This window comes from Octodon degus, unplaced genomic scaffold (genome assembly GCF_000260255.1).
Source record: "Octodon degus isolate 3935 unplaced genomic scaffold, OctDeg1.0 scaffold00064, whole genome shotgun sequence".
Lineage (NCBI taxonomy): Eukaryota > Metazoa > Chordata > Mammalia > Rodentia > Octodontidae > Octodon > Octodon degus.
In genome coordinates this window covers 11,455,343-11,469,066 of record NW_004524640.1, presented here as the reverse complement: position 1 = coordinate 11,469,066, position 13,724 = coordinate 11,455,343, and the positions used below count along the sequence as shown (strand labels likewise).

Here is a 13,724-nt window from a genome sequence, read left to right as displayed (position 1 = left end):
GTGGAGTTCTGATCATTTTGGTCCCTCTCTAGAACATCTTTCAGTAGCCTGTGTAGGGTTGGCTTTGTCATCACGAAATTCTTCAGCTGCTCTTTGTCATGAAAGTATTTCACTTCTCCATCAAACTTGAGAGTTTTGCAGGGTATAGTAGTCTGGTCTGGAATTTGTTTTCATAGAGGACTTGAAATACTCTGCTCCATGCTCTTCTTGCCTTCATGGTTTATGAAGAGAAGTCGGCTGTAATTCTGATGGGTTTTCCTTTGAATGTGATCTGCTTCTTTTCTCTAGCGGCTTTCAGTATATTATTATTGTGCTGAATTTCTGGGATCTTGACTATTCTATGTCTCGGTGTGTTTTTCATTGGGTTGAGGTTACTTGGCGTTCTGTATCTTCAGTTACTGAATGTCAGATTGTTTCCTCATATTTGGGAAATTTTCTGTTATTACTTCTGCCCATATTTTTTTAATGTCATTTGTACTAACTCCTTCTTTCTCATTGATGCCTATTAGTCTCACATTGTTCATCTTTGCATTGTCTTGCAGATGATGGATTATTCTTTCCTGCATCCTCATTGTTTTTAAGAGATCCTTTCTTACCTTTTCACTAGCTGCACCAGCATCTTCAAGATCTGAAACTCTGTCTTCATTTTCACTTAAACTGTTTTGCAGGCTTGTGATTGAGATTTTAATTTCCTCTGTATCTCTTTGACTGCTTCATGCGATCTATTTCTTTCCTGTATTGCTCATTCAAGGAATCTGTCATTTTTCTAATCTCTATTTTTTTATAAATGTCTTCCTTAGAAGCAGTTATAAATTCTTTTAGTGCAGTGTTTTTTTCAGATTGGGTTTCCTCCCTATGTTTCTGTAGTTGCTTCTTTACATCAGATGCTATGAGTTCTGAGAATTCTTTTTTTATTTCAGAAAAGAATTGCACTCTGAGTTCCTCTATATCTTTCTGCTGTTGCTTATTTACTATCGGTGCTATTAATTCATGCATTTGAGCAGAGCTAATGTCCTCTGCACTTGTTCTAGGTGGGCATTTGGTTTCCTCCATATGTTTCTGCATTTGATTCTTTAGTGCAGATGTTATTAATTCAGGGATTTCTTTTTTTATTTCCAATCTGAGTTCCTCTGAACCTTTCTGCAGCTGTTTCTTTATTTCAGAAGCCGTTGATTCATTGCTTTCAGCTGTGTGATTCCCAATTTGTTCTGTGTTAGTATCCTCTGCACTTGTTATGGGTGGGCTTGGGTTCTGAGGTTGCATTTTGTTCCTTCTCGTCCTTTTGTGTAGCACTGTCTTCTGACCTTTGTTGTAGATCTTTGTTGCAGTTATAACCTTAGCACGTACTGAAGTTCAGGTGCAGATCTACAAAGTTTGGATTTATCCAGCTGTGCCTGGCTTGGGTCTGGCTGCTGTGCTCAGCTCCTTCCTGCTGGTGCCCTAGGGGGTGAACCTGTTGTGCCCCTCTGGCAAGATGTTCTGCTCCTGGACTAGCTGTTTGGTTCTATCCTCTACACTCTCTGCAGGGATTGCAGCTGCAGGGTTTCACCCCAGGCCTGTATGCCTGGAATGGACAAGGTGGAGTAGGGGGGAGAGGCAGCTCTCCCACTCACGCACCTGGCCTGGGCTAGGACTGGGTCTGGGGGTTCCTGGAACCCAGCAGAAATTCCTACTGGGCGGATGGGGTCGGGGAGGTGCTGCAGAGTGGTGAGGGGCGTCCCAAGGGGGTGGAAGAGGGTCTCACCCACACTGTCCCTGGTCAGGGACTAGTAGTATGTCCCGTAGGCACAGGGTAGCCAGAAGCTCTCCCACACACTCACCGGGCCTGGGCTAGGACTGGGTCTGGGGGTTCCCGGGATGCAGCAGAAATTCCTACTGGACTTGTGGGGTGGGGGAGGTACTGCGGAGTGGTGGGGGCATCCCAAGGGGGTGGAAGAGGGTCTCACCCACGCTGCGCCTGGCCTGGGACCAGTAGTAGGTCCCACTGGTGCAGGGTAGCTGGAAGCTCTCCCACACACTCACTGGACCTGGGCTAGGACTGGGTCTGAAGTTGTTTTTAATGAAAAACAAGAGTGAGGAAAAAAGACAGTCTAGACTGAAAGAACAACATGAGCAAAAACAGAGTTTGCCCAAGGACTACTAACCTGGAAGATGGAGATCAGTTAGTTAGATATAGGCTTAGTGCAGGACATGGGGTTTAAAGAACTAGAAGTATATAGCTGGACCATACGGTTCAGAAAAATAGTTGGTGCAAGGCAAGGGGATAAGTGGAGACTGATTCATGTCGAGCCTTGCAAACCACGTCAAGTAGCTTAAAGAAGTTATTGGTGAGAAATCACAAGATTTTCATTTTAGTAATGTCACTGGGGCTAGGCTGTGTGGAGGAGTGAGCTAAACAGCAGGCTGGGAGACTCTTAGAGGCTATGGTAGCAGTCAGAGCTCCACCCAAAAGACTGGGAACTTAGCAGTCACCGGAATAGAGACAGAGCAACAGCTAAGGATGGGGAAGCTGGAGGATGGTGAGAGCTCCCTGTGCAGAGCAATAGGTAGATATTTGGGGAAAGAACTCAGCAAAGCAGGCTGAGGACTGAAATGTCTGAATTACTTGCATTCAGGTAATAGTGCTAGTTCTAGGCTAAGTGCATTGGTGGGAGATTGCAGAGGCAGAAAAGATAGGACAGACTGCATTTCAGAGGAGGGAGACCCAGAAAGAATGCTGAGGGGATTGCTGAGAGAGCCAGCAAATGAGTTACAAAGAGAGTGTCTTGAGATTTCTATTTTCTTCTCATCACTTCTGCCTGTCAGTCAAGAGGTCTGCAACCTTGTCCCACAGATTAGCTGTCTACTCTCTGCCACCCACTTGGCCCTAATGACACTGAACAGTTTGTACATACCACACAGGACAAAGTGCACAGCTAGTTGTTTTTTTTTTTTTTTTTCCTCAAGTTGTTCCACTTATTTGGGCGCCTTCCCATTTTCTGTTGCCAGACTTATTCTTCTAACTTAGCTCAGACAGTACTGCTTCTAAAGACTTCTTTGAACCTCTTACACATCTTTGTACTTCTAAACCTAACACAACGCCTAAACTTGTAGTTGTTGAGTACTTTATTTTGGCATTTAATATACTTTAGAGGCCAGACATGATAGCACATACCTGTAATCCTGGCACTCAGGAAGCAGAGGCAGGAACATCTCCATGAGTTTGACGCCAACTTGGACTGCATAGTAAGTGCAAGTTCAGCCTGAACTACACAGGGAGACCCTGTCTCAAAACTGAACAAACCTTATAATCTGAATTATTTCATTAATCTACCAGTGATAATTCTTTATTTCTGTTTTTCCTTAACCCTAAAGCATTTTGTTTAAAGATATAACAGTTTCCTAAAGCATTCTCTCAGTCAGAATCTAGTCAGGAGATGTACCAATTATGGTTTTAGCAGCTTCACTGAGCTATAATTATCAATAAACTGTATTCAATTATTAAACTATGTATATATAAGCTATTAAATTACCTATATAAATTTTTCTTTAACCCATGGCCACTTGATGTTTAAAACTTTTCAAATAGGCATTTTGCTTAGGTATATTGTTACTTATTTCTAAACCAATCCCATTTATTAGGTCACAGAACCTAATAAAAGGTTTTTAAAATCTATTAAAACTTATAGCCCAGCATATGGCCTGTCTTAGTGAATATATTCATGTAGATTTACAAACTTGAAAAAAAATCCTGCTCTGATTGGATATGGTCTTTGTAACACTGCATTAAATCAAGGCAGTTGATACATTACGTACACTTCCCAGATGCCTTCAGATATTTGGTTGATTTTTATCAATTGAAAGAAGGATATTGAAATCTCTGGGAAGCTACGCACACTGGAGTCAGAGCAGCGATTTTGCAAATTTAAATGCAGCCTGGAAAGTTCAGCAACTTGGACCCTGACTCAAAATTTTTTAAAAGGGGGGGGGCGAGGGAGAAGGGGTGTTGGAGGGCCTAGGAACATAGCTTAGTGCAAAGGCCCTGAGCTCACTTCTCAGTGCTGCAAAAAAAACCCACAAAAAACCCTCCAGCTATGAGTGAGTTAAATATTTCAGGTTTTTTTCTTTAATTATAGTATGTCAAGTTTAGCTTCATGTACTTTGCAACTCTGTTATTAGACATATATACATTTATTATATATGTTGTCTATAATATATATCTATATGTATCTACTCTAGATGGTTGGCCCTTTTGTCATTATGAAATTTCCCTTTATAGTTCTAGAACCCTTGCCTTAAAATCTGATAGTAAAATATCTGTTTAGTTTTCTTAATGCATTTTGTTGTATATCTTTTAAAAATCTTTCACTTTCTTTTCTTTTTTTTCTTTTTTTTTTTTTCCGGAATGGGGGATTGAACTCAGGCCCTTGCCAGGGAAGCGCTTATTTCTCTGAGCCATCTCCCCGGCCCCCAAAATCTTTCACTTTCAACCTACTTGTGATATTGCATTTAAAGAATATCTGTTGTATATAACATATAATTGGATCTCTCTGTCCAGTCTGAAAGCATGAGTTTCAATTGCATATAACAGTAATCACTCAAGTGATTAATTTTAGGTCTACTATTTTACTATTACTTTGTGCTGGTCTTGCCTGTGTTTCATTCCCACTCCTACCTGCCTGTCTTCTTTTGGACTAAGTCAGTATTTTTTAGATTTCCATTTTACCTATTAACCTTTTATTTATGTATATTTGGGTTAAATCTTGTGGTTTCTCTAGACATTAAATCACATATCCTTAAGTATTTGTAGTAAGAGTTAATACATCCCTACTTTGTATAAAATATTAAAATTTTATAATCATATAGATCTATTTACTACCCTATCATTTGTACAATAATTGTCATATGAATTATATTTGTTTTTGTTAAGACTTTCCTCACAGAGCTTTGTAATTTTTAACCAATCACACATATTTTAAAGAAATTAAGAGAAACAGTCTCTTGTATTTACCTACATATCTTCCCTTTCTGGCATTTTTCACTCTGTCTCAGAGACCTGACTTTCCACCTGGTATAATTTCTTTTTAACTTTCAACAACATTTCTTGTTATAGAGGCTGGCATTCCATTCCCTTAGTGGTTTTATTTTATAATGTTTTAATTTTGCCTTAAATTTTGAAGGACATTGTTTTCTAGTCACAGAATTTTATGTTGACAGTTTCTTTTGCTTTCACCATTGCATTTCTTTAAAAAATGCATTTCTACTGTTTTTTAGCTTCCATTATTTCTGATGAGAAGTCAGTCATCATTCACCTCATTGCCTTGTATGTAAAATGTCAGCCCACCACCACTCCTGGTACTAGGGATTAATCCCATGTCCTTTGCATTGTGCTACATCCCCAGCACTTTTATTTAATTATGTATGTATGTATTTATTTATTTATTTATTTATTTATTTTTGAGACAAGGTCTAGGTCACTAAGTTGCCCAGGCTGGGCCTGAATTTGTAATTCTCCTACCTTAACCTCCAAAGACTAGGATTCCAAGCTTGTGCCACCATGCCCAGCTAAGTGTCATCTTTTTCTTGCTACTTCTGAGATTCTCTTTGTTAACTTTCCTTATCAGCAGTTTGACCATGATGATAATGAGCAGTTTTGTCTGCAATTCCTTACCAGCATCCCCACTGCTCTCCAGTACTCTGTGGTAGCTCGAAACTCTGCCCTCTCATCCTCCAGTTCGGTAAGACTAGTGTAGCCAGGAAACCTCCCAGTGTGGAGTTCGCTGGAACCCAGTGATGAGTTGGAAGAAACAGGCAGCTCACTCAGTGCTCCTCTTTCTTCCTAGTCTTGCGCCTTCCAGTTTCTGTCTGCTTTTGGTCACTCTCCTCATTGTGGAGATACTGGTTGGCATTTCTATATTGTCTAGAGATTCTAGGCAGCAGCTACATGAGAATTGTCACACTAGAAATTACTCTGCAATTGATATAAAATATAATAGAACTTAATGTAAAGACTGTTGACTAGATACTGAAAACGCAAAAAGCAAAAAGAGTACACCGGCATACCATGGAGGAAGCAGCTGCAGGAATAAGCTACCAGCTGAGCCTAGGGGAGGCAAAAAGAAGAGGTTGAGTTATTAAAATTTAGAAGCTTCAAGGAGGCTGGAATTAATGTCACTAAGGGGGTATGTAAAGGTGCTCCTAAAAGTGTTAGAAAAATGAAAACACTACTGGTGCAACAAGGGAGCATCGCAAGGGTAAAACTCTTAGCCACAAAGGCAGATAAAGATGCAGCTCCTTCTCGAGCCTTCCATGCTCTGCCTAGCACCCTTTGTTGGCACAATCTAGCACAATAAATGAAAGGACAAAGTGTAAATGTAGTTTGTGGCCCCAGTATCACAAAACAGAGCATAAAAGAGTTTGCTCTGAAGCCAAACAACAGTAGCTTAACGCGGCGCAGCTCGGGCGTTGGCTGCTTAGTATTCATACACATTCTTCATCACATGCTTGAATACCCAGGCAACAGAAGTAAATCTTTTTCTTCCTGACAAAAGACAACTGTCTTTCATGCAAGTGAAGATCTCCCAAAATAAAGCCACAAAGTGACTTCCAAGAAACTTCTCCAGTTCTGGAGTTCTGTGAAGATTGGCTTCCTTCACATTGGCTTCCCCTTCTCCAGTCGCTTAGGGATTTGCTGCTTCTATTCCCTCCTCAGCGCTTCCGTTCCTAATACCTTGTTAGCCTGTCCTATCTAGTATTGCTGTCTCTGCTCTCCTATTCTATTTTCCCTTGTAGGTTTATACTTTTAACTTCTTTTTTGGTCATTTCTGTGGATTTAGGGAGAAAGGATAAATGGATCCATTTTGCAGTAGGTACTGTCATGTTGGAGAAGGGCAGAATGGGGATGGAGTGTGGGCTGCTGGAAACAGCTTGTAGATACAGTGCTTGTGATGCTGGTGGGATTTAAATAGGTGGAAGAAAGGGGTCATGCTGCAGCACACGGGGAGAAATCAGTGTGGTGGGCATCGGGAGACCTGCGTCAGCAAGAGGATGTGTACAGGACGGTGTACATGTGGAGGAGCATGCCTGGGCTACTCCTGTGAGGTAGCAGCAGTGGATGTGCAGTGAGAGCCTTTAAACCCCAAGAAATTTGACTCTGTCACTGACAAGGAGTTTTTAAAAATCTTTTGAATATAAACTAAATATAACTGAAGTAGTAATTCAGAGGATTCACTCAGCATGCTGAATAAAATGAGCAGGAATGCAACAAGATTTATAAGCAAGAAACCTAGCCCACTTTGTTTTCTAGACTCTTAAGACTTTCAACTTTCTGTTGAAACATTTTTCTCTTTAAGATACAGTACTGTACATATATAATTAATTTATCAGCAGACTTAACATCATAGTATTTAATTTATTTTGAAAGTTCTGAGTTTTGCTGAACACACAGGCATGCCTGTAGTCTCACCCTCCTGGAAGCTGAGTTGAGAGGGTCACTTGAGTTTAGGAGTTTGTGTCCAGACTGTGCAACATAGTAACCAAGACCTATCTCAAAATTAAAAAAAAAAAAAGTTACAAGATGTAACAGAAATCTTAAGTAGCCAAAACATTGCAAGCTACTATTCCTGGACTATTTGAAGAGAAAGTTGATAAAATGACTTTGATCTGGCTGTTTTCAAGGATCTTGAAGTTGGTGTTTAATTTTGAATTTTGTATTTTTGTATCAAATTTCGAGTGTTCTTATGAATATTTTCACCAGGAAGTCAATCATTCTGAATTGTCCTAGTTACATATTGATAGATTTTACATGATTTTATTATAGAACATTTTTTGTTTTTTTCACATGTAAAGTGAAAACCAGCGGAAAAAATATTAAATGAAAATTTGCCTTTAAATAATGAATGCTTTTATGTAAATATAATGATATACACGTGTACTCTAGAATACCATAAATCTAGTTTCTACTAGGACTAATTAGCATTTTTAACAGGACCTTTACCAACTAAATATAACTGGGCCATATGCAAATTAGTAGTATTTTTAGGAGTTATTTTCATTTACCACTTTTGAGTTTCCTTTAATCCTTATTAAGTTATTAAGCTGTATCCAATTTATTTTTTTTTCTTTTCAAAGTTTTATTGATAAACAGATAGCAATGAGACAGTTTCAAATCAAATCGAGAGTACAGTTTCAACAAATAATACACTGCATATATTCTTCTTAGTGGTTAATTGCTGTACAAGATGCAGACTTGTGATCCTACTTACAAACACCATTAGAAAAAATCATTCTATTCATTAAGAGAATGCAACTATATATCTATCCCAACCACTTTGAATACACAGATACAAAATGGACATTCATAGTTATATCCCATTTTTTTTAAGTTCCGTTATTGAATATTATAGGTGTGTAACCTCAGCTGTATCCAATTTAGCAAAACACATGCATTACTTTTTTAAAAATCCTTGGGGCTGGGGAGATAGCTCAGCAGTCTCAGTGCCTGCCTGGAAAACTCAAGAACCCAGGTTTAATCCCCAGTACTACATGTTGTGCCAACCCTGGAACCTTAGGCACACCATGCTGGCCACCAAAACTTGGCATGGTAGTGCACTCCTGTAATTTCAGTGCTGAGAAGGCTGGGACAAGAGGATGACTATGAGTCTGAGCTGCATAGTGAGACCCTGTACCAAATAAATGAATGAATGATTTTTAAATAATTCTTTTGCCTCAGTTACACTTTCACCCAGCAAACATTGAGTGCCAGCTAAGACTGGCAGTGTTAGGTGTTGGGATCCAAAGACAACTCAGAAAAGGTCTCCTGAAGAGACTGTTGTCAGGGGAAGACCTGTAATGAATGAAGTATTTTCATTAGCCATGGAGCACTGGGCAGGACATGATTTTATGGACAGTAATATGTTAGAGCAAGGAGAGAAAAGGGCTAGGCAAGATTTAGAGAAAAAAGTGGTACTTGAATTGAGTTTTATAAGGGATGTTGGAAAAACATGGAATTCCTAATAAAAATACTGATATGTTTGTTAAATTGTCTAATTCTTTCTATATACCAGAAACTTTTTTCTAGCCTCCATCTATGGGTGAAAATGGAAATAATTTGTTTTTGCTTTAATAGTGTATATCCTAAAAGTGATGATGAAAGCATATAAGTGTGTATTATGAATAGTTTATAATGTACATTGTGATAGGGAATTGCATGATCTCTGCATCCTCTTCTCTTTTGAGAGTTTCAAATTATACCATCAACTTTCTGCTCTCTCTCACCTAGTTATGCTTTTGATTTTACTAACTCAAAACTCTTAGTAGTTTGTCTTTCTCTTTATCTCCAGGTTCAGGTGAAACTCTTTAAAAACAAGCTCTAACTTTGAGTATAAATAATAATTTACATCTAAAAATTCAGACTAAGCCCATAATTCATAGCCTCAACACTCCTAGATCAACTCCACCTTAAATTTCAGTTCCATAAAATGTCTTAAGTGTCTTCTATTGGTAATAAAAGTGTGTATCTGTTGTGTTCCAGGCTTTCTTCTAGGTTCCTTCAGATCCTTAACTTAATGGAACTTAAATTTTAGTCATTGTCAGAATATCTCAGAAAGGTTGGGGTTTTTCCAATGTAGACAAATAATTATTAAAATTATGCTAGTAAAATACTGAGTTTCTTTAATGTGTCTTTCATAGGTACTATGGGGAAGACATTTTTTATTTCAGAGGAAAAAGAAATTTTTATAACTACAGGTCCTATAAGGATAGACCAGTATGATGTGGCACATTTTCCCTAGTTTATTTCATGAAAGATGAAAGTTTGAAGGTACTAAAAATATGGTGGTTTCAAAGACAGATAAGTGGGTGAAGGAAGAAATATTTAAAGATGGGTTATTTGAAGCTTCCTTTGCCTTGTATTTTAGTGAGGAGAAGGGGACAAGGCATCCACCAAATGACTAAGGCACCAATTATAGCTTGAGTGTACTTTAAATAGCATATAGAAGCATAGTAAGAAAGCAAAGAACTAAATAGGAAAGAATTCTGTTATGGCATTAAAATCCTATTTATTAAAATTGCAATGAATTTGAAATAATTTTCATTTTTTATTGTAGCTCTTATTTGTTACTTTACAGATGCTATGCCTACCTCCTCAGAAAAAAGTCCCTCTCTGCAGACAAGTGTGAGCTTGGACAAGGAATCAAAGAACACCAGTTCGAATACTGTAATAGAAAACCCCTTTCAAACACCTCAGGGAAAGCAAGAAACCATAAAAACTGTTGAAATGTTGACAACTTTACCAGCATGTTGGTCAAGTAAAGAAGAATTTAGCAGCCCCAATTCAAGGCTGTCAAAGTCAGAGTCTACTTTCTATAACCAGTCTTCTGTAGAGACACTGTATGTCTCTCCCTCTTTCAAAACAGTTAAACCAGTAACGGAGATTGTAATCGGTAAGGACCTTCAGAAGCCAACACAAGCCAGCACTGTTCAGATGGATAATGAAGACCTTAAGACCTTAAATACATGGGGTGAGTCTCCTCACAAAAACATACTCTTTTTGAAACGTTCTTCTATTTTTCTCTAGGACTCTTTTGGTCTCTGTCTCTCTCAGTATTGAGGAGATCCTTCATCAGTGATATTAAAATGTACATGCTATAGAGGTACTTCCGAGCTGGAAAAGTTTCCCTTTATTAAAGGAGTAATAGATAATTTTCCACTGGGTATTAGAAAGTATTAATTGAATGTATTATTATGAGTTCTGAGTAATTTTGATGCTAACCAAATTAGAAGAAACAGGGGCATTGGAGATAGCTCAGTGGCCTAAGTGCCTCTCTGGCAAGCACAAGGTCCCAAGATCAGTCCCCAGTACCAAAAAGTGTCAGATTCAAATTAGAAGGAACCAGCATTAACAGAGAGCTTCCTTTTATTTAGATTACTTATTAAGAGATTGTATCAAAAGGATTGATTACTATGTATACGCATGTATGTGTGCTCTTGGGAGTATTGATTACCTAAAAGGAGCAAAGAATTGTCTCTGTCTTTGTAAAACATTAAGAGAGTTGTAACATTATTTAAGCTAGTGATAAAGGATAAAGCCATTTAGGATTCCAGGTTGTTAGCTGTTGGTTATTAAATCCTGCCTTATTTAATTATGCTTTCTTCTTTAAAGCTAATTAGTAAATGAATAACTTGTTTACTCATGCATTTTTTAAAGACTAAGTAGTTTATTGGTTCGTATGTAGGGTAATGTTTGACAATTTGCATAAATTAAAAGCTTTCAAATATAAATCTTTTAAACTGCTCCAAATACAAATCAAAAGTACAGATAAATATAGGTAATGGGAGCCATCACATTGAGATTAATGAAATTTACTGTGGTTCTGTTAAAGTCAGTGAAAAATGAAAACAAAAATTTCCTCTTTCTTTTTTGAGACCTTTTGACACTGCATAGCCCAAACGGTTGAAGAACTGATTCTTGGTTTTGTCACCAGAATGTGAACTTTCATGCTGAGACTGCAGTTGTGGAAACCAGTCAGTCCTAGTTATGATGGCTCTGAAAGCTCGTGGTTCAGCTGTCCTTTAAGTTAATTTTGATTCTTTTCTTTCATAAATACCACAAAAAGATAACTGAAAATAGTTTTTGGCCACTGTCTTTACACCAAATATTCTCAATAAAACTCAACCAGAAGTTCCAATAAAACCAGCTAGCAGAAAGACTTTGTATGTTGGCTATAAAGAGTGATGTAAGTCATCATAAAGCAGTCAAGTTAGAGAATACATACTGAGTCTAGAGCTCTGGAAAAAGGACCTTGAGATGTGCTCTAGTTTAGATCTAAAATGTCCCCTTAAAGTATTATGTATTCAGAAGTGAGGCTTTTGGAAGGTGGCTGGGTTGTGGGTCTGTTAGATTCATCAGTAGGTTGAACCATTAATGAGTTCATAGCTAACTGTGCTGTTGGGGCTGGACCTGGGCCCCTGGGGATGTGCCCTGGAAGGGTGTGAGGTTTTTGTTTTTTGGTCTTCTGTTTTGTTTTATAAAAGTGTCTAAGTCAGTTGTCCAGGCAGGGTTTAAACTTGAGATTCTCTTGCCTTAGCCTCCCCAAGTGCTCATTACAGGGTGTGCCACCACACCTTGCTTGTATCTTCTTATCCCTGCCTCCTCCTGCAGTTCTGTGCTGTCTGACAGCCATGGCAGGAGCAGCTTCTCTCTGCCATGGCCCTCTCCCATGGACCATGAGCCAAAGTAAACCTTGCCTCCTTAAATTGTGACATTGGGCATTTTGTCCCAGGGACAAGAAAGTGACTAAGGCAAGATGAGCCCCACATTCCCTCAGTTCCCTCTCCTGCTTTGATCAGAGGCCTGGGTTTTCCAGTTTCATTTGGCTTGGGAAACGGAGTTGAAGTTTGGGGTTTCCCAAGTGCCAAGAATTCAAAAAAGTCAATATTCTAGATGATAGGGAATCACATAAAAGAAATTCTAGAAGTCTTTTGTAATTACGTACTGTGAACTTACCTATGTTCCGGATGAGATGCCAAGAACTAAGTATGAAACCGCTTCTGAGAGGTTAACAAGTGAAGCAGAGATTCTGATATCTTGTGATACTAAGAGACCACCATTGGAATTCAGAAGATGGCAAACTGTAGAAGCCCTGTAATACTCCAGGCTTGCAGTTGGGACTGCTGACAAGCTGTACCTTGAGATCAGGTATAGATCAGAACTAGGAGTAAAAACAAATCAGAACTAACACAACCCTCACAAATACTGAAACCTTGCTTCACCTTAGCCAAAGTGATGATTTTTGTATTCCACCTGCCTTCTAGAAGGTGTTTGCCCTTTCTTGAGAACTTCTACAACTTTACACACAAAAAAAGTTGGCATTAAAGAAAAGTTACCAGGGCTGGCCAGATAGCTCAGCGGACTAAAGCACCTGCTTAGGCAGAGCACAGTGGCCCAGGTTCAATCCCCAGTGTGCTGTGCTGGCCCCGCCCCCACCCCCATGTCACACAGAGGGCAGTTAAGACTGGGCATGGTGGCGTACCTATAATCCCATTGCTTGGGAAGCTGAAAACAGGAGAATCACTACGAGTCCAATCTATGTAGTGAAAGCCTACAGACCCTGTACTAAATACATAAAAAATAAATAACATAAGTAAATAAATAAATAAAATGTTACCATATATAACAGGAGGAGGATAATGGAAACCAATTTACAAGTAATCTAGGTTTTGTAATTACAGCTTAGTACTTTAAATAATAATGATTAATATGACCAAAGAAATAGAGGAAAAGGCAGAGAATTTCATCAGATTATGAGTATTTTTATGAAGACCCAATGAAAATTTTAGAGCTGAAAAATACAGTAGCTAAAATTAAGACCTTTAAGATAGTCTTTAATCTGCATGGCCTCATTGTCAAAAGAGACAGAGAAACTAGAAAGTTATGAAGGAAATTCTAAAAGGGAAGGAAACTCAGGCAGGGAGAAACCCACAAGCTGTAGAAACTCTGTCCGAATCCTTGACTAACTCTTAAACTGCCTGTGTGAAGGACCTTCGTAAGGACAGCCAGAAAAATCCTCCTGGAAATTAAAAAGTTAAGTAGTCTCCACCTTCTCACTGCAAATTGACAATCTGAAGAGTTCAGACAAGTTATATTCCTACGAGAACCAAAATTATGCCTGAGAAGTCTATTACAGAATTGAATAACTATATGTACCCCAGATGTTCAGTGTAAAATTAAAAATCACTAGACATTT

General features: G+C 38.6%; 1 protein-coding gene across 1 annotated transcript in view; it reads left to right on the top strand.

The window, feature by feature from the left end:
• Enthd1 (ENTH domain containing 1) overlaps window positions 1-13,724 on the top strand; it is a 137,093-nt gene that overhangs the window by 107,577 nt on the left and 15,792 nt on the right. Inside the window, exon 4 of the mRNA XM_004634699.1 lies at window positions 10,107-10,499. Coding sequence (XP_004634756.1) covers window positions 10,107-10,499 — 393 coding nt within the window. The remainder of the gene's footprint in view (window positions 1-10,106; window positions 10,500-13,724) is intronic.